Source organism: Cornus florida, unplaced genomic scaffold (genome assembly GCF_030987335.1).
Source record: "Cornus florida cultivar Cherokee Brave unplaced genomic scaffold, ASM3098733v1 CherokeeBrave_3.0.0_Hap2_Chr01, whole genome shotgun sequence".
Lineage (NCBI taxonomy): Eukaryota > Viridiplantae > Streptophyta > Magnoliopsida > Cornales > Cornaceae > Cornus > Cornus florida.
The window spans coordinates 120,324,440-120,345,985 of record NW_026775571.1 but is presented as its reverse complement, the minus strand read 5'-3'; the positions used below and the strand labels follow the sequence as shown (position 1 = coordinate 120,345,985).

At 36.3% G+C, this 21,546-nt stretch overlaps 2 protein-coding genes across 6 annotated transcripts in view; one reads left to right on the top strand and one right to left on the bottom strand.

Annotated features, from left to right (window-relative positions):
• Nucleotides 1–594: 594 nt before the first annotated feature.
• Nucleotides 595–2,018, bottom strand: LOC132267613 (uclacyanin 1-like). The gene is made up of 2 exons (XM_059768751.1): nt 1,708–2,018; nt 595–1,144 (listed from the first exon to the last, which is right to left on the bottom strand). The coding sequence occupies exons 1-2, from the start codon at nt 1,877–1,879 to the stop codon at nt 804–806; spliced, it is 513 nt and encodes a 170-aa protein (XP_059624734.1). The 5' UTR covers nt 1,880–2,018; the 3' UTR covers nt 595–803.
• Nucleotides 2,019–6,205: 4,187 nt separating this feature from the next.
• The window catches only part of LOC132267572 (phosphatidate cytidylyltransferase 1-like), a 33,982-nt gene continuing 18,641 nt past the window's right edge, over nt 6,206–21,546 (top strand). The window contains exons 1-12 of one of the 5 annotated variants that reach the window (XM_059768743.1): nt 6,206–6,414; nt 6,516–6,584; nt 7,204–7,337; nt 7,459–7,520; nt 7,932–8,044; nt 10,909–11,037; nt 11,425–11,678; nt 12,080–12,231; nt 12,481–12,622; nt 18,392–18,548; nt 18,963–19,010; nt 19,095–19,181. In XM_059768743.1, the coding sequence (XP_059624726.1) occupies nt 10,972–11,037; nt 11,425–11,678; nt 12,080–12,231; nt 12,481–12,622; nt 18,392–18,548; nt 18,963–19,010; nt 19,095–19,181 (906 nt within the window). In that variant the 5' untranslated portion in view covers nt 6,206–6,414; nt 6,516–6,584; nt 7,204–7,337; ... (1 more) ...; nt 7,932–8,044; nt 10,909–10,971. Of the gene's footprint in view, nt 6,415–6,515; nt 6,585–7,203; nt 7,421–7,458; nt 7,521–7,931; nt 8,045–10,908; nt 11,038–11,424; nt 11,679–12,079; nt 12,232–12,480; nt 12,623–18,391; nt 18,549–18,962; nt 19,011–19,094; nt 19,182–21,546 lie in introns of all 5 variants that reach the window. The other 4 variants (XM_059768717.1, XM_059768730.1, XM_059768736.1 and 1 more) reach the window with 4 other exon arrangements.

Below are 21,546 nucleotides of genomic sequence, written 5' to 3'. Positions count from 1 at the left end.
GTCCTGAATATTAAACAGTCATGAATGTTAATAGTCTTTTCTGTCTATGCTTTTGTATTTGGAGTAAAGTTGCAATGATGATTAAATGATACTAGTTATTATTTTAATGTCTTGTTTTTTATTTGATTTTATACCTATGCAACATTATTTTTTTTATAGTTTATTAGTTTTGAGTTATGATTTATGTTTTTTTTCATTGTGAGGTTGATAAAAAATAGTAACACTTAGTAATTTTTAAAGTACTACATCATATATATATATATATATATATATATACACACACACACACACATTATTCGTCGTGTCCCTGTCGTGTCTGTGTTTTAATTTTTTTAAATTTGTCGTATCCGTATCATGTCATATCCGTTTCCAGTATCCGTGTCCGTGCTTTTTATACTCCAAGACCACGTAACTAATTAGGAAAGTTTGGATTGGCCCCATTTTATTTGAAGCTTCCAAGTTATTTTTCAAAAGAAAATGATACTTGGACAAAAATAATCAATCGAAATGCATTAGACTCACATGGGTTCCATTGGTTTGCGTCTAAGGGTGGAGTGATGCTCTACCCGCCATTTCTGTCTAAATAGAGGGTACTTTCTTAAAAGGTGAAAAATAAATTCTTTTAAATAAATATATATAATGCATATAATTGTCAAACCAAGGGAAGCTCGAAGAGCTTTCAAAGCATGCTTGAGCGCATTAATCCAAGATAATATATGGTTCATAATTTCTAGGTCTTCCACACAACATCTAAGAGAAATAAAGCAAGCCTAATAATAGTGTTAAATAAGTACAAGTGGGTTCTAGAGACCCATAAAGCAAAGCAATGATCCAACAAACAACACATAAGAAAGTCCATCATGATGGGCTGAAGCAGAAGGGGTTGTGGGCCCAGCTGCCATGGCCTCTGATATAGCAACAGCCTGGATCTCATGTTGAGGCTGCACCTCCACGTGCAGCTTCAGGCCTTTTCTGCAACTTTCAGGATTCCCGCTTGCGAAGTAGTGGATCCCTTCCTCCCTGAGAGAGACGCCATCAAAGCCGTGTGTGTACATCCTGATTGGGTTGTTTACTTCACACGACTCGAATTCTTCCCTGCTTTTGAGCTCCACAATGCTTTCACGCGTTGCCGAGTAGGTGAACCCTGCCCACTCACCCAAACCAAGGTAACATTGCCATGGTAGCTTACAAAGATGGAGTAGTTTAGACAAGAATACCCTAAAATTTACGGTGTACAAACAAATAAATTGGATGATGTGTGACACACTGACAGTGTGACTACCTACCCAAAAAAAAAAATGAAAAAAGAAAAAATTGTGTAGGTAGGTCGGTTACTCACTGACGGATCCAAGAATGAGCTTGAGCCTACCTCAAAAAAAAAAAAAAAAAAAAAAAATCTCCGAATTTATTATACACGGGTGACTGCAAAATATGATTATATCTTATCTAAAAACCAAAAAAAATCAGCCCACTTAGTGGACGTTGGACATCCCATTAGCCAGGTGGTACAAATTGAGAGGTCACTGTAACGATTTGGAGACTAAGATAATTCAAAACCGTGAACGGAGATTGTAAATCTCTTTAAATACAAACAAACACACATATACCTACATCTATAGGGGTATATGCTAATATATATATATATATATATATATATATATATGTTGAGAGAGAAAGAGAGAGAGGAGGAAGGGGGAAGGGGCTTACAGATTTTGTCTCCCACCCTGAAGATTCTGCCGGAGGACGAGGAACCGACTTCCGAAGATGGGTTCCAGCCGCGGTCACCTCCAGCCACATGGTTGACTTGGGCTCCAACCCATTTCCCTCCTATGGCCGTTAAGATGACAACCAGAGCTATGAACGGCTTCAATCCAGCCATCTCCAATTTTCCACAGTAATCTGATAAACCCTTGTAAGCTTTTTATCTATAAATGTCAGAGAGAGCTTTTGAGATGGAGAGAGTAGATAAAATGAATGTTGGTCAAGGAGAGCGCCTTTTTTTGTTCAGGCCCAATGTACTCTCTTTCCAGGTAGTTTCCTTTCCTTCCTATGGCCTACCAGGAGCAATTTCTTCATATACACTCTACAATGACTAAAATGTCCTTCGACATTAGAAAAAAGGATTCCCGCCATCGAAATTTCAAGGACATGTCAGTGTCACAGAACTGGATCCCTCACCCGGATCCTGATGTTGAGGGAATCCTGTGCTTTGATCTTGTGTCGTTATAACTCACTACACACAATAATGCAATAGAAGTAGTAGTTGTTAATTGATGCAAAAGCGATGCAATCGCAAAAAATGAAATGGAGGGGTTTTGAGTGTGACAACCGGGCTCATATCACCTTTCTGATCTCACAAGCTTTAAATGTGGTGGCCCTTTTCCTATTCTTTCTTTCTTTTTTTTCTTTTTTTTGACAACTACCATTTTCTTTGACATGTTCTTTAGTTTGTATCCTTCGCACTTAAATTGTGCGCACCCGAAATGGTGCACGTACACATTGTCCATCAGATTGCTTGGTATATTTGATTTGGTTAATGATGATTAATTGAGAATTATACGCACATCACGAATTTTTTCACGCAGTTTTTTAATGTGATATCGTTCACTCTGTCATTTGCATGCTAGTTTTCAGAGGAGAACATTTGTTGTAATTTCTGTAAAATTTACAGGAAAAAAAGGTTTGAGATTTTTGTTGTAATGATGCTTGAATTTTGCATTTGAGAGATTTTCGCTGGAAAAAAAGTCTTGAAAAGGGTTCCATGATGGAAATACACCATCTTAAGTGGTGAGTTATTAAGTTAGGAACCGAACGAAATTGAATTCAGTGTTTAAACTGAATTTCTTCTAATTTTAATTCGGTTATTCGGTACTCCAAAACACAACAAAAGTAATAAAACAATTAATTTAAAAAATCACTCAACTTAACCATTTTTAGTCTCCATAATTGAAATTTTACTATCATTAACATAGATTACATCTCCATAGTGAAATTTCTTAACCATCTTCCTCCATGTACATACAAATTGTGTGCGCGCTATGTGAAATAATTGAATTTCACATCTTTTGTCTGATTATTTGGAACTGTAGCTTAGAGCTGTCATGACAGACATAACATGATAGTCTAGATCACTCCTCAAACGCTTCCATAGGTGACTGAAACACGATAATATCAGCCCCTTCAGGTAACTTAAAACTCACCCTTTTTTTCAGCTTCCCACTATGGCACGAGTCGTCTTCATCTCCTTCATCAATCCTCCTTAGTCTGTCTGAGGAGAAACTGGTTCTTGGTGTATAAAAATTTTGATGGACTTTAGGAGAAGAAGGGTATACTTTTCTGGACAACTGTTGGAAAACATGAAACTCACATGTAGTGATGCATTGAGGATTATCATTCAAGCTTGGTGAAGCCAACATACACTCCTTTAGAGTCGAACTTTTTTTGGTTGCAGTTCTATTCTGTGGTGGCTGCAACTGTTCCTGCTCTTTCTTAAAGCAAAAACCGCATAGATTTGCCCCCATTGGGTACTATCAAAAGAATCATCCAATAAAAAACTCATCGATGAATAACCATGATGAGAAATGATTTAGATACATGTCTTTTGTGGGGATTATATAGCCGTTGAGACGGAGTGGCCTAGGGTAGACATGTTCATATATGTGTGCTCAATGACTTGGTTTTTATCACTATTTTATCACACTATGTTCCTATCCTATGAAGCATATAGCATATTAAAATATATAGCACTATCATTTTAAATGTTATGAACATGGTGGTTTGGTTCTTTTGAGACACATTTTCTTGGCTAATCCACCCTTTCACTGCCCCCTCCAAATTAACATAGCAAATGGAAACCCACTTCAGACAAAAACGGTGATAAAAGCAGAGATGTTGTCACATTGTTTGGGTTTTAAGAAACATGTAAGAACAAGTGAGGCAAGACAAAATCCTTTCCAGTATATGGAAATAAAAAAAATGTGAAGACGAACTTGATTCAGAATCTCTGCCAGCCATATTTGGTAGGAGGAGAAAATTGGCTCGACCTTAATTAGAGCATCCATTTATTTAAAGCACATTTTGTACAGCATAGCAGGAATCTAAGAACATCTCTGCTTGAGATTGTTCATTGACCATATCCATAGCAGGGAATCTAAGAACCAATATTTTTTTTACAGTGTAGTATTTATTTGGCAACATGATTATAATCATCATATTCGGATGCAATACTTTCACAAGTTATTCTTGTGATGACATTTATGCGTGGATGTCTTTTCTTAAGTTTTTATATGCTTTTTGTGGGGGAAAAAACAAACCATCCAAGATTGAGTCCATCTGATTGGAATTAATGTCATGTTAATTCATATATTCACCTGTGGTATGACGCATGGCCCGCGAATGGGAATTGCCACCGTGTGTTGTCCGTCCTCCGGGGAGACCCCTAAAAATATTGCAGTTAGTTTGATAATAATCGAGTGACGTTGCTTCTTCGGCCCGAATCAAGGAATCCCTTAGATATGATGAAAAATGGATCTTGTTCTATCCTTGATCAGAGATTTCTCTATGAAAAAGACGAATCGGAGTTTGAAGAAGGGGAAGGAGAAGGAGCTGATCGAAATGCACCCCAAGGTTCCTGCGAGTTACAGAGCCTAACGGCTAAGTTGTGTTCTTTGTGGGCTTAGATGGTTACCTATAATTGGGTTGGGCTTTTACGTCTTCTATGTAAATGTTCCACGGGCCTGGCCTGCTTGCCCATTTGTTTCACCCTTCTGGGCTGTACAGTTTACTACTTTACTTACATCTATATAATTAACTTTACCCTTACAAAAAGACTTCTAAGTGTTCCACATGCATTGTGTACAAATCTTTATTATGGTTTTTGTTTTCATTTTCAATGTTCGATGCACACAGATGATACAATGCGTCTCCAACAGTTAAATTGCTCAGTTGGAACTTGGAATGGAGAATAAAAATTGTATGAGAAGGTCACTTGCCTTTTTATAGATTCTAGAAGTGTGATTGTAGCAAAGCACCTAACACACTAGGCATTTATTGTGACAATGGGCATTCCATAACTGTGATAGTAGCAAAGCCCCCCCGAATATATATGTTTCTTTTGGGAAAATATGCAATCTCATTGCCATCGGAAAATAATAGTAAATGAGAAAAGATTTCTATTATAATATGTTGGGGTATTACCCAGTGACTTAGTTAACAGAGCGTTCAATTTTTTAAATGTGTGCTCGTGTTCTTAGGAGATATATATGAGTATTTTGTGGCGAATGTGTAAAATAATTAGGAGATTAATTACATGGACGAAGATAATTAGTGTCTTTGAAATTAAAAATAAGAAAAACATTAGATTTCACTCAGTATATATTGATTACTTTTACAGCATCTTGATCAAATTGTGTTGATTTAGGACGTAATATATATATATTTTTCCCTAATATTCAATAAGCTTATTCTTATTTCATATAAAATTATGCTGGTACGGTTTGATTATAGCACCTTCTCTATTCAATGAAGTTAATTTCATTGTGAACTTAGTTTCAATTATAGGACGTTGATGCTTAGAACAAAAATACGTATAGGTGTGGTTATCTAATTGGTTTTGTCCATAGATGAAAAGTTGTTGCAAGTACACTAATTAAATTGGAACATAAAAGTTTAAGCAAAACTCAATAATGGATCTGTTAGCCAATGCAACTCTATGTATCAACTTCACCAATAATTTAGTCAAGGGCGGATTCAGGGTTGCTGATTGGGGTGGGCTAATTTTATACTGGGTTAATTCTGAGTAGTCTAATTTTTTTTTTTTTTAGGCTGGGCTAAAAGTAGTATAATAAAAAACCAAAAATTTCTTTTTTGGGGTGGGCTGAAGCCCACCTCCAACCACCCCTCCCTCCGCCCTTGAATGTAGCATTTGCATATTAAAATGACTTCTCTATATATCAACTTCACCAATAATGTAGCCATTGCATATTAAAATGACTTACATACCCCCAATATTCTTAGCTAAACTAGCCATCACACCCTATTTATTTTGCTAATTATGGGTATATTTTGAAAAACACCTTAATATAAATAGTTCAAATTGAGACATCAGTGATATTTTGAAGACTTGAAGGAGCTGAAAATGGAAAACACTTATCTCAAGTCACGTGTAAGATCCAAGTGTGCTCGACACTCTATTCAGCATTGCTTGCTTATTGAGAATTAAACAGAAAAAACCCTCATATATATAAATATATATATGCAATTTAAAGCTGTACCAAAATACATTACTTTTGGCTTCTTCAACTATTAAAGGCTCCTTTGTGCTTCTTCAAATATTCGCCTCTCTCTGCCATCCTTCGGTTTTTAACTTCCTTTTCACGCTCTGGTGTGCGGTCTTTGAGAGTCTAACCAAAGCAGGTCTCTCCCCTCTAAATATACACATATACACACGCATGTATGTATGTATCTATGTATTTATCGATTTTTATATCTAATATTGTTGTTTTAACGATTTCCAGGTTCAAAAGGTCTCCGAGAGTTCGGATTTGAGTTCGGCTGCAAGCGTTTCCTCTGCTTTTAACATTTAGGTTGTATATTTTTGAAGTTTCTTTCATGTTATGCGCTTCAAACGTCAATTTTGAATTATTTACATATTATTCGTTTTAAATTATTTATATATAAATGTGTAAGCTTTTTTTATTTACTGAAACTAGACAAGGGAAAGATATCTGGCTTGGGACTTGAAATAAATCTTGAATTTACGTTAATTTAAAACTTCAAATCTGTATAATATAAGCAAACCTAAAAGTAGCTGAGTTTAACATTTTTGGTTCAGAGGAATTCTTTGTTCAAGTTATTCTTTTTTAGTTATTTGAAGTTATGCAATCAAATTTAGGCATCTTTCTAAACTAAATGAACCCCCTCCCTTTCCAGTTAAGTTTTTCAGCTTTAACAATTTTAGTTTGTTTTATAGGTACATTTGTAGGCATTGCCTAGTAGTTTAAGATTTGTTATTTAACTTGTTTGTTGTTAGGTAGATGAAAGAAAGGGCTATTATAGACCGAACTGTGATTGTTGAAAGGTTTTATTGTGGTTAAATTCTCTCATTTGTATACAGACTAACCATCTCTCTGTAGATTATCCGTTTGTACTGAGAAATCAATCTTGCACCATGGTGCGTTCTGAAAATAGTTTTTTTTTCCATAGGTTGTGGAATATTGGCGGTGATGATTGGATGATTTCACTAATATGTTGAGTTCGTACATGGAATTACAGCTTTGCACTCATGTTCTTCAAAGGGTGGCATCTGATGCCCACATTTTAGGGCATGCTTGTTTAACGTAGTGTGTTAGTATATTATTTCCTAGTTTCAAAACATTTTCCTGGCAGTCTTCACTTCCTCAATCCTTTGCCATTCAAACAGGTACAAGTTTTGATGTGTCTCCTTTCTCGAATGTGTAGGGTCAAAAGGAGAGATTTACTTTTTGCAGGAATAGCAATCAAATCAAGACAACCAGAATTTGGTGAAATTCACTTTCTAGTTGTCTTTTGCCCTTTCTCTAGCAATACAATTGTGAAACTTACTTTTAAGAGCTTTGTTACTGAATCATACAGTTAGGCTATCAATCCATTGACAAAAATGGCCCTTCCCCCTCCAAAAAAAAAATAAAAATAAAAAACTGTAAAAATTTATTTAACTTTCACTTTCTTATTTCAATAGTTTGGTTGCTCAAATCTTGCTATTGATCATACTTGTCATAAAAAAATCTTGCTGCTGTTGATTCAGAATCCTTTAATTCAGAATAAATTTTACCTATATTAAAATGGAATCCTGTAACTTGTAAAATGTTTCAATCGAATTATTTGATACTTAATTCAAATCAAAGAACCTTAAAAGATTTTCGTTGCTACTCTTTTTACTGTAAATCTTGCAGATTTAATACAAGTTGGAAAGGGTTGAGGAAGTGATCTCCCATTCACGGTGGGAAAAAGTGTCGAATTACATGAATAATACACCGCAACATGTTGCTCAAACCTGCCCTAAAGTGTGCGTCAGATACTTCCTTTAAAAGAGCATGAGTTTGAACGTGTAATTTTTTGAAACAAATTAATTTGAATCTCTGTTCAACTGGGCATTGTTGAGTTCTGTGAGAATGAAAAAGATGGTTTAATTATCTCTAACTTCTTTTGTGTTCCACCTCAGTTATTATACATCATCTCTTGATTTATTTGGATTAAACACATCATCACCTTAGTGTACCACTGAATGCCTTTCTATAAGTTGTTGGTGAACTTTTTCTTCTGTGCTGAACATATCTTTTAGCCTTTATGGAAGAGATTAATTGGCAATTCCCCATCCAGAGGCTATGGTTATAAGATGCTCAAGTGATGCTTATTTATGTTGAGACAAATCTAACATTATAGTTGTTAAAGGCTCGCCTAGGCTCCAAAAAAGCCCCAGGCTCGTCAAAGCTTAGCTAGAGTGCCTCAACCTACTATAGGTCAGGCCTCTTCAATCAGGCTCACATGAAGCCCTCAGGCTCACACTTTTTAGTAGGCTTTAGGCTCAAAAAAGGCGCGCCTTCTATTTTTTTAATCATTTATTCATATCATTTTTTTTAGTTAATGACCACTAAATTAAAAGGTTCTATATCATATGTCATATTGTTTAACCTTATGAAATATTTGGCAAAATTCATAAATTTATGGTTCACTACTTTCATTAACTGCAATTACTACTTGATTATGAATATATATAATAACATATGTTTAAATATGCATTATTATATACACGAGCCTTACTTCGATCAGGCTTGCGCCTTATTCTGCGCCTTGCGCTTAGGCTCCAGAAGGCCTTTGGCGCCTTAGTGCGCCTTGAGACTTTAACAATTGTCATTAGGGTTCAAAATAGGTTGATAATATATTCAAAATCAACAATCATACAAAACACTCACCAAAGTTTACATGATGGTGGTTGCCTACAAATCTTAAACCATTTTTAAAACAACGGTTTCTATTTTCTCAAAACCCTAAATCTGAATTGTATATTGTTGGGATTGAGTGTGCCTTTCAAGCCAATTTATCATTGTATTTGGCAACTTATTATCAATAGAATTTGTTATTTCTAGTTTACACGCTTTACATACATATATGGTGAATGCTTTGTATTGGTTGACTCTAAATTTGAGTCAAAGTTGTCCTTTGATTATGTGGTATGATTTGTGCATCTGAAAAGGGATATGCATAGGATTCTATGCATAGGTTTGCATTCGTGGTAGAACATTTTATGTATAAGAATGTAACATAGGTTTCTACTTGTGGAATGACTTGTCTCATTATGAGTAGAAGAACCGTTCATATTGATGTGCACAACACATTGAACAGGATCGAGAATAAGTTGTAGAAATTATGATAGCCGTCGTAGTAATTTCTCTTTATTTTTGTTATAACAAGTTACTCTCTAAGAGAGTAATGGACTTATGTCTTGATTAGTGGTTTCTTTGATATATCTCAGTGGACCTTAGGGTCAAAAATATGAATATTTTGGGTAATCATTAGTTATAGGTTGTTAACCACCATCTACTCTAAAAGCTTAAGCTATTAGAGAGGGTGTAACTTTAATATTTAAATCCTTCAACACATCCCTTCATGTGTGGCCTTCTTTATGGTCCTACACACGTTTTTCAATTTTTAGTTAGGGTGAAGGTGAACTTTTAACTCGAGACCTTTGGCTCTGATACCATGTTAACCACCATCTACTCTAAAAGCTTGAGCTATTAGAGAGGGTGTAATTTTAATATTTAAATCCTTCAACATAGGCATTGGAACATTTATTCTCAAGATGGCATCTATACTAGTTCATTTATTATCGGCTTGATTATTTTGATTATACAAATCCGGATCCGGTGATGAAATGTTTTGTTATATATATTTATTTATTAAATATATTATTTTCTCAAAATAAATGCTTTATGCGATCAAATAGATTTAGTTAAGAAGTCAATAATAAAGGATAAATTAGTAATTGGATTAATAGCTTTCTTTGTCCAGTAAGCTAATGTTGCATAGAGAGGTAATTTTGTAATTTAACACATCGAGGCTCTTATTTATTCATTACTTGGAGTGAAACTATATTGATTTAATGGAATTAAAAATAGTTAATGTGTTGATTAGACCAGCTATTAGACCAATCGTTCTTAATGGTACCGAATGTTGGGCAGCTAGGAAACAACATTTGCATAAAGTGAGAGGGACGGAAATGCAAATGTTGAGATGGATTTGCAGTAAGACTAGAAAGGATAAATAAAGAAATGATCACATTCTGGAGATGGTTGAAGTAAAATAAACCCATTTTCCAACATATGTATAACAGGGTCAATATGTAAGAGAAAATTTTCATAAAATAACCCAATGCAAGTCCAGACGATTGGGATGGGTCGGCAAAAAAAAATGATCGAGGACGCTGCCCCAAACCCCTGCTGAGAATTCGGGAAATATACCCAATTCTTTTCCTCCAATCTCCTGGCTTTTGGGTCCTTTGGTTTCCAGAAAAGGTATTTTGGACAAAGAAATCAAACCAATAGCATTACAACTTAACTAGTTAAAACTTATATTTGCGAAAATTTGTTTATATTGTTATTGACTCAATTTGTACTCATTCATCTCTGGTTCTTTGCCATGTAAAGTTAACTTCTTTAACGGAGATAAATTATTCAGTGATATTGATCATGAATTTTGTGCTTCTGGTGTTTGGTACTAATGTTCATAGAATAATAAGTTCTTCCATAATATAAATTTGAGTAATTTTGATTACTTATTATTAGGCTCCTGCAAGATTTCAGTTTGGCTTAATGGTTTTCTTTTGTGTTACTTTTACATGTGCAATGTTAATTATGTGCTTTGATCTTTCAGGGGTTTATGTGTGTACATCCATATGTTGTCCTGTTAGTTGAGTAATAAGTAAATCAAAGAGCCATGAATGACAGCGGTGCCCCGGCAACACCTACTGCACGGCTTCGGCACCGCAAACGCTCAAATGAGGTTGGTTACTGAATCTTATAATGCTCTTAGCTTGAGTCAATGTTCAAATAGATAACTATAAATGTTCAAGTTAATTGAAACTATTTTATATATCTCTTAAACATTTATAAACATTATGAAACTTGTTGGTAGTACTAATGGAGCAAAACTAACATTTGCTGTATTGCTGGTGTTGGTGGGGTTCTTTGGGCCTTCTTTTTGTTGATGGCTCATTATGCCTTCACTATTGTCTTTGTGACAATATCAGAATTGGAATTATTACTATTAAAAACCATGGTAGTTAGCTTTTGATATGTCAATGTAAACAATCTAGGATGAATTGGCTTTGTTAGAAGGTTGGGTATTTTATTTTTTATTTTTTAATTCTATTTTTCTTTTGCCTATCAGGGTCCTCCAGATGTTGGCAAAGCAAATGGAGGCCATTTACTTGTTAATGATCAAAACAAATACAGGTCAATGTGGATCCGTGCCTATTCAACTGTTTGGATGATTGGGGGCTTTGCATTAATAATCTACATGGGTCATCTCTACATTTGGGCTATGGTGGTTGTTATCCAAATCTTTATGGCAAAAGAACTGTTTAATTTACTGAGGAAAGCACATGAAGATAGCCACCTCCCAGGATTTAGGCTACTGAATTGGTAAGCAGAAACAGATTCTTGTCAATATGTCAGCTATCAACTTATGTTGTTTCTGGGTGAGCTTTGTTTGTGTTAGCTATTTGATCAGTTGAAGTGATGGGCTGTTTTAGGTTTCTCTAAGCAGACCTGGTTTAGCAATCTAGTTTGAATGAGAATAAACTTATTGTTGGTTTTAACTTGGGCACATTTATGCATCATATTCTGAATTGTTTTAATTTTGCATAACTGAACTATGCTTAGCAAACATGTTTGTATATTTAAACCGCTCTGCTTGTCCTTCTCTGACCTCTTTTTATGATAACTCAAATAGCCGTACAGAATGACTTCCAAGTGATTTTGTTGCTGTTTATGAGTTATGGAATGTTATTTGTTTTTGCATTGATTTTGATTTTCATTTCCAGGCATTTTTTCTTCACTGCCATGCTATTTGTATATGGACGTATTCTAAGTCAAAGGCTCGTCAACACTGTCACTTCAGACAAACTTCTATTTCAGTTTGTGAGCAGTTCTGTCAAGTATCATATGGTTACCTGTTATTTCTTGTATATTGCAGGTTGGTTCTATCTGTTATGTTTATTCTTTCGTGCAATATATTATTATCCTCTTACTAATGTGTATTTAGATTTAAAGTGCAACTTCTAATTCTTATACATTTCCCATCAAGTTATTAGTATCTTTTATCTGCTTGCCGTTACTGTTGCTGGTTATTGCCGTTGAGTGGTGTATCCCTTAACTTGTCATTTATGAACACTGTTGCTGAACCTTTTTTTTTTTTTTTTTTTTTGTGTTTAATTGGGCTCAGGTTTCATGTGGTTCATTCTTACACTAAAGAAGAAGATGTACAAGTATCAATTTAGCCAATACGCATGGACCCACATGATTCTGATTGTGGTGTTTACACAATCATCGTTCACTGTAGCCAACATTTTTGAAGGAATCTTCTGGTAACAACTTACGTATCTATTCTTCCTTTTTTGGTTATATCAAACTATAAACTGTAAACCATTTATGTCACCGCTTTACTGTTATTTTCCCTGTACACATTCCTGCAATAACTAGTTTCAGGAGACTTCCTTTTATTCACACTTTCTGGTCCTTGTAACTTTAATTTACAGATAGTGAGAGTAGGAAAAGAAATCATGCCCCGTTATTCACTCCTCTTATCAAGGAGCATGGATTTTTAAGTCAAAATGGTACCAAAAAGGGAGAAAATGTCAAATTTAGAATTTTAGTAAGTTGTTTGTGTAAAAATGGAGATTTGTATAGAGAGAGAGAGAGAGAGAGAGAGAGAGAGAGAGAGAGAGAGAGAGAGAGCTCAGACAGAGAGTTTGAGGCTCAGCCCATATTTCCCATATATTCCTTTAACCCTAAAACATAAAGGGGGTTATATACAATACAAGAAAGGCCTATTTACATAATGGCCATAAACCCTATATCTAATTACAATAGGATCCCAACATAAATACATATATACATATAAGTGTTTTAACACTTCCCCTCAAGCTGGAGAATATATATCATATAATCCCAGCTTGGAACAAATCGTTTTTAACCGATTATGACCAAGAGCCTTAGTAAACATATCAGCTAATTGATCTTCAGACTTCACGAATGGAGTAGAAATGTTTCCACTCAATATTTTCTCTCGAGTGAAGTGACAATCAACTTCAATGTGCTTAGTTCTTTCATGAAACACCGGATTGGATGCGATGTGAATAGCTACTTGGTTATCACAGAACAGTGGAATAAGAGTTTTGACTATTAACCCAAGTTCTTCAAGAAAATGTTCTATCCACGTTAACTCACTAGAGGTATGGGCCATCGCCCTGTACTCTGCTTCAGCACTAGACTGTGCTACAATTGTTTGCTTTTTACTTTTCCATGTAACAAGATTTTCACCAACAAATGTACAATAGCCTGTAGTAGATTTCCTATCTGAGGGAGAACCAGCCCAGTCAGCATCTGTGAAACCTGTCACATTAAGATGACCATTAGGTTTATATAGTAATCCAAAACCTAGAGCTTGTTTGAGATATCGAATAATTCGAAGAACAACATTCTAATGTGGTACTCTAGGAGCACTCATGAACTGACTTATAACACTAATTGCATATGAAATGTCAGGTCGAGTGATAATGAGATAAATTAATTTCCCAACTAGAAGTCGATATCTGCCATGATCGTCAAATAAATCACCCTCATTAGGTAATAATTTTATATTTGGGTCCATAGGAGCATCAGCAGGGCGAGTACCTAACATACCTGTTTCTTTTAACAAGTCCAACACATATTTCCTTTGAGATAGACTTATACCTTCCTTGGATCTAGCAACCTCAATACCCAAGAAATATTTGAGTTTGCCTAGATCCTTTGTGTGAAACCGATTCTGTAAGAAAAATTTTAACTTTGCAATGCCGTCAGAATTATCACCTGTTACAACAATATCATCTACATATACCACAAGAAATATAAAGTCAGTTTTAGTATATTGGTGAAATACCGAATGATCTGTCTGGCATCTGTTAAGGCCAAAGGAAAGTATCACCTCGAAGAATTTTCCAAACCAAGCCCTTGGAGATTGTTTCAATCCGTACAGGGCCTTTTTAAAACTTCATACAGCATAACGAGACTCCCCCTGAGCAACAAATCCAGGTGGTTGCTCTATGTAAACCTCTTCATGTAAGTCACCATGTAAGAAAGCATTTTTCACATCTAATTGAAACGACGACAAATTACAATTGGCGGCAAAAGAAATCTTCGCAACAGGAGAAAAAGTCTCATCATAATCAATACCATGGGTTTGTGTGTATCCCTTTGCAATAAGGCGAGCCTTGCTTAACAGATCCATCATGGAGATATTTGACAGTGTAGACCCACTTACAACCAACCGTTTTAGAACCGGGAGGTAAGGGAACAAAGTCCCATGTCTAATTATGATGAAGAGCATCCATTTCATCTATCATGGCTTTGCGCCAAGCTGTATCAGATAAAGCATCCTGCACAATTTTCAAACAGCAGTAGCAGATAATGTGGATAAAAAACAAGAAAATGAGGGCGATACCTTTTTATAGGAAACAAAGTTAGATATGGGGTGTGCAGTGACACACGAGCGAACACCCTTACGCAATGCAATATTAAGATCATCAGTAGGTGGAGGAGCCTTAATGGAAGTAGACAATTTGTTTTTTTTTTTGGGGGGGGGGGGGGGGGGGGGGTTGTGGTGGGTCACAGGGTAATGAATGTGACACAACAGGCAACGAAAGCAGCAGCTAGGTATCTAAAGACGAACTATGTGAAGAAAAATAAGGAGTATCCTCAAAAAGGTAACGTCTATGCACACAAAAGCATTATGAGTGCTAGGATCCCAACATTTATAACCTTTTGAGTCTGAGAGTATCCAATAAAGACACACTTAATGGCATGAGGAGACAATTTATCAGTTCCAGGGCGTAATATGTGAGCAAAACACACACACCCAAAAACATGAGGCAGTAATGCAAATAACGGTCAAGTAGGAAAAACAAAGGAATAAGGACATTTCCAATTAAGAACAGAAGTTGGCATATGATTAATTAAATAACAAGTAGTTAAAATAGCATCACCCCAAAATGCTTTTGGAAGATGCATATGTATCATTAATGTCCGAACTATTTCAATTAAATGCCTATTTTTCTGGTCGGCTACGCCATTTTGTTGAGGAGTATAAGAACAAGAAGTTTGGTGCAAAATACCACGAGAGTCGCAAAAACTAGAAATAACACCTTTGACATATTCCATAGCATTATCAGATTGTAAAGTGCGTATAACACACCCAAATTGGACCTCAATTTCTTTTAAAAATATTTGAAATATGGAAAGAAGTTCAGAACGGTCTTTCATTAAAAATAACCAAGTCATCCTTGAATAATCATCAACAAAGGTAACAAAATAAGAAAAACACGAGTGACTAGTGTGACGAGCAGGACCCCAAATGTCCGTATGCACTAATTCAAATAAAGAAGATCGATGATTAACGATACGAGGAGGGAAAGGCACTTTATGGTGGTTACCCAACTGACAAGACTCACAATTTAAAGTAGATGCCGACTCAAGGAAAGGCAAAGCAGACTTCAAATACCGCAACGAGGGATGACCTAACCGATAATGCCACTGGTACACAGACATCTGGGAATGTAAAGCAACAGTGGAAGGTTTGCAATCCAAATAGAATAGGCCATTTTTGTTACTGCCCCCACCAATCGTTTGTTTCGTGTTGAGGTCTTGAAAGACACAAGACGAAGGATAAAATGTGACAAAACAGTTCAGTGCTTGAGTCAATTTACTTACCGATAATAAATTAAAGGGAAAATTTAGAACTAATTGCACAGAGGATAAAGAAATGGATGGGGTTAATTTAATATTTCCCTGGCCAATAATGGAACATGTTCTACCATCAGCCAGGGTAGCAAAAGATGAGGAACTAGACTTCTAAAAATTAGAAAATAGAGAGGCTTCACCTGTGAGATGGGTAAAAGCCTCAGAGTCAATAACCCAAGGGGATGCTGAAGTCTGTAAATCGGACAAGCATGCAATATCGCCTGATTGCGCAAAATTAACCACATCAGTAGAGTTGGGATGTGTCCGGTTGACCAATGCACTGAACTCAGCTCGTGATAATGGTAGTGTCATGGTGTCACTAGTAGATGCAGGTGATGGTAATACAGAAGTCTGACCAAGAGAGTGATGAGACCCCGCAAGGTCAGAGGAAGACATTGCTTGGTTTGCCCATGCTGTTTCCCATGAAGAGTCCAATAGTTCTCAACAGAATGGTTAGTACCCCGACCACGGCGACTGCGAGGATCACTACGTCCACGACCACGGCGACTGCGACTTCTATCACGGCCACTACCGCCACGAGAATTACCTGAATTTTTACTATACCCTTTGTTGCCACTAGGAGTATCACGACCTCTAGAGGACTGTGGAAAAATAGAAGGAATCATCATAGCTGAATTTTCTTTCACTCCAGTGGGCGTCACGTCACATGTAATTGTTCTGAAACCCGAAGTAAGCGGGAATAAATGTTACCCAAAGATAGGAGTCCTCCATCACCAGTAAGGATTTGATCCCGAATATTATGAAGGCTCGGGTGCAAACCAGCAAGAAAAATGGAAACAGAAAATTCCTCACGTTGTCGCTTGAGAACGTCAGGATCAGTAGTCAAGGGATGGTACTGATTCAACTCATCTAACAGGCTTTTGAAAGTGCTGTAATACTCACCGAGGCCTTGACCAGAGAGGTTAGATTGACGAGAATGGAATATCTTTTCATACAATGAATATATGCGAGAAACATTTGTGTCGATAGAGTAAGTTTCTTTAACTGCATCCCAGATTGCCTTTGCAGTGTTGACAAACTTAAAAGTGGATGCAATGGAGGGTTCCATACTGTTCCACAACCAGGACATAACCATATAGTTATCAGTTTCCCAATCCTCATATGTTGCTGATGTTTTTGATGAAGGATTAGTTGTAATAAACTTCAGCTTTCGTCGGGCACCTAAAGAAATCTTTACTGCTTGAGCCCATAGTAAGTAATTGGAATTACTTAATTTCATAGATGTAATTTGCAGCCTGACAAGATCAACATGTGTTGCAGAAGATTTAACTCCAGTAGACCCAGAAGCAACATTTGAATCGTCCGACATGGATATATGAATATGTAAAAAAATACTTATCTGCGCTAAGTTAAGATGCCAAATCTGTACCGAAGAACTAAAGAACCAAAGAAACTGTTGCACCCAAGAAGGCCATAACAGAGTTGAACCGGGAACAGAAGAAGACTCGGAGCAGAACAGACCCGGTCAGTAAATCGGGTCGAACGGGCCGGACCTTAAATCAGGTCGAACAGGCCGGACCTTAAATCGGGTTGAATCGTAAATCGGGTCGGAAAAAATCTGGTTTATGTTAACTTGGATTAGGATAGCGAGAACCCTGTAGCCAAACACCGTTCTTCTTTACAAAATCTTAGCTCTCCAGCAAGCACGCAGTCGCAGTGACAGCGGCGGCGGTGGCAACGGAATAGAGACAGCGAGAGAGCTTAGACAGAGAGTTTGAGGCTCTGTCAAACAAATGTTTTATTGTGATCGAGCCAGAAATAATCAAATGTATCAAAATAAATATATTAATTAAGTAGTCGGATTGATGGCTTTATTTATCCGATAACTAATTATGCATAGAGGGGTCAAAGTGCAATATTGACTTAGAGGTTATTTATTATTTGTAGAAGTATCCTAGACGTATCCTAAGCGTGTCCTCGCGTATCCAATATTCATAAATTTATTTTAAAAAATTGGATACTTTTCAGCCGTATCGAATACATATCCTGCCGCGTATCCGTATCGGTTACGTGTCCCACGGGGCCTCTTTCAGAGTATCCGTGCTACACAAGGGGACACTAATGCCAAACACAGTCTCTTTGGTTGCCTTTTAGTATTTGCTAGCATATGAGATTGATTTTATTATTATCTTTGAGGTGCATCAGTAATTTCAATCATTGCACCATCAGCTGCGTTTTACGAGTTCTTTTTGTGACTTGATCATTGAGGTTTTCGGGATTTTATATGGGTTATTTCTTACATTTTTTTTTACATGAATAAGAACATAGACTGAACTTACATGTAAGGAAGGAGAATATAGGAAAGGGGGTTCCAACATTGTTTCAACTGCATGCAGGTTTCTTCTTCCAGCATCCCTTATTGTTATCAATGATATTGCTGCTTATATCTTCGGTTTCTTCTTCGGAAAAACCCCTTTGATCAAGTTATCGCCCAAAAAAACATGGGAGGGTTTCATTGGAGCATCTGTTACAACAATAATCTCTGCATTTGTGGTGAGCAGCCTATCCTTTTATTTGGCAATGATAAACACTTCGTTTTCCTTAATTTATAAATGCATATTTATATCGACTTCTCTATTGGTTAAGTGTCTATTTTGTTAGAATAGACCTAGTGTTTAGTGGTCCAAGCTACAACCTGATAAACATAGTCTTAGTCTTACAGGCTCTTCTTCTTTGTGGATTTAACTAAATGATGGTGCCTTTTGTTCGTCCCATGTAATAAGTGCATTGTGATGGCAATGGTCTTGGTTGACTCTGATGTATATTTATTTATTTTCTATTTGCACTTAATCCTTATGCATTTGAAATTTGAAATGGAATGCATTAGATTTGACTGACTGATTTTTCTTATTTATGTATAGTTTGTAAGATTCATGACGTGGAACACATGTTCACTTGTTTATGCAGATAGCGAATATCCTGGGTCGTTTTCAGTGGCTAACATGCCCAAGGAAGGTGATTTTTGTATATTAAATTATCTTTGTTTTCCCTGTTGTGGGAAAACTTAGCTTCATGTTCCTATGGTGATAAAACGTGCAGGATTTATCAACTGGTTGGCTTCATTGTGATCCTGGTCCATTGTTTAAACCGGAGTATTTCATTTTACCAGGATGGGTTCCTCAATGGGTAAGTAACGCTAATTGGCTCTAAATTCTGATGCACAGTATTTCTCCAATGTGTTGACTTGCAAAATTTTCTATACTTGCAAAAGTATATATTTGTGTCTGTTTTCCAATTCTCGGTGATGGATTCATCCTTCAGTTATTGGTTGATTTGCTGTCATCTGTGCAAACCTTGTAATGCATATTCATGGTTGCAGTTAGTAAGGTATGACAAGCCCTTTAAGATTTCTGATAGAATTTTGTCATTGTCATCTTAGGAGCAAAATAATTTCTTTGGCTGACATTTGTTGGTTTGTGAAGTTGGGGGAAAAATAATTCCCTTTTGCTTTGGAGAATAAAATTATAAATATTTTATTCAAGAATTGAACTAATAAAGATGTATGAGCGAACTGAATTAGATGTGCTTTTCAAGCTCAATATCATTGTTAACTTAAAGAATTTGTGCAGCCTGCTACAAGTTTTTGGGTGTTAGGCTTTGTTGAGTTGAGATGAGCATAAACTTGAAAAAAGCTTTCCTTTGGAAATTTTGTCTACGAATCCTTGCAAAGTAAATGTAATAATTCCTTTGGATTCTAACATAATTTAATTTTATTGTATCTTGATTATTTTCTAGAGCAGTTGTTACTGTTTGAGTCTAACTGTGTTGTATTTATCTATTTAGTTTTGCTAGTTAACAGTGGATGATAGGCGCAGTTCGGGGCCAATTAGAAAGTACGTGGCATGTATGGCCCAGGCGATCGCTAGCGGCGTGTTAGACCCAATGATGTAGAACTGATTGCCGAAGCTCATATGGCTCGTTTGGATTGCCAGAAGGCCAAACAAACGGGCTGCCAGATTTTCCCGGGCCAATTTCAACGAGTCCATTTTGACTCGAAAAGCCACCTTTCCAATTAGAAACAACACAGCAGCTTTTCTGCTGATGCAGGCTGCTTTTCGGCCAAATTCCATCATACCGGCCTTTAAAATTGCATTTTCGTATTTTTTAATGTTTCGGAAGTTTTATTAGAGGTCTAAATGAATTCGAATTATATTGATTTTTGGTATCCAGTAGTTTTTAGGGATTAGGTTTCTTTTTCTATTTTTTCGTAATTTTTAGAGAAAGTTGCATTTTGGGCAGTTTCCTTATGCTGCTAGGTTTCCATATGCTGTGAGGTTTTTTCATTATACATACATGTACTGCAAAGAGCAGAATTCGTACGTTGATTAATAATATTATCAGATTTGTCTTTACCTATACTTTGTGGATTCAAAGTGCTTATTATTCATTTGGCGTTCATAGCTTCCGCTCCATCACCCTAGGCACCTTGGCTTGTTGGGGGCCACCTAGAAAATTTGACAACTACGTCAATGATAGCACCACCTAATTACCTGCCCTTCCCAAGAAATTAAAAAAAAAAGACAAAAGAAAAGACAGTAGAAGCACCAGCACCAAGGCAACAGGAATAATTGTTATGAAAAGGACTGAACTGGAGTTTATGAGGACAATAGAAAAATAATGAATAGAAAATAAACTAGGCACACACACAAAAGAGAGAAGGATTTACTTGGTTCGGCTTTTGGCCTACGTCTATGGGAGTAGATAGAACAAATATTTCCCTATGGAAATAAAGAGATACAAAACAAAGTGGCTCACACCCAAAACCCAATTATACCCAAAGCTCTTACTCACAAATTGATTCCTAAAGCATGAGGTTCACTGGCTTATTTATAGCTAATGAACCGCCAATTAAGTGAGCTAAACAGCTTGCCATTCAATGCTTCACAAAGGAGTACAACTGTATTCGTGTCACCAAAGTTATTGACTTTGAGGCGGTTTAGAATACTTCATTCTTAAGCATCACACAGCCAAAACTTGAATCAATTATATTGGTTTCCTTGTCTGATAAGAATAGCTATAATTGTTGACCAAACATTGAACGTATGATGTAATATAGATCAGCTTAACAAATGAAGATGCTGTTGTTTGCATTATAAGCCAATGAGAGAATAGAGTGATATCACACCAGACAAATCTAGTATGAATGCCATGGACACGTCATTCAGCAATAATTAGCTTCCTTTTTACTGGATAAAGGCTGTCACTTAAAAGGCTTTTGTTTCTGTGCTCTATGGCTCATCTGTGTTGGTGCCATTTGGGTTCTGACTCAATTATTTTCTTTGAGTATATTGTCTTCTAACAAAATAGGAAACTAGTTATGTTTTAACAGAGCTGGCAATGGATTGATTCAAGCAGCTTTGGATCCGGCTTTTCCAGAACTGCCAGATTACCTGTACATGGATGGGATAATTCATTGAAGTCTGAATTTGATCCATCTGTTAGGTTTAATGTTAAACTGACCAGTCAAGTCCCTTTAAGAAGATTTATTTTC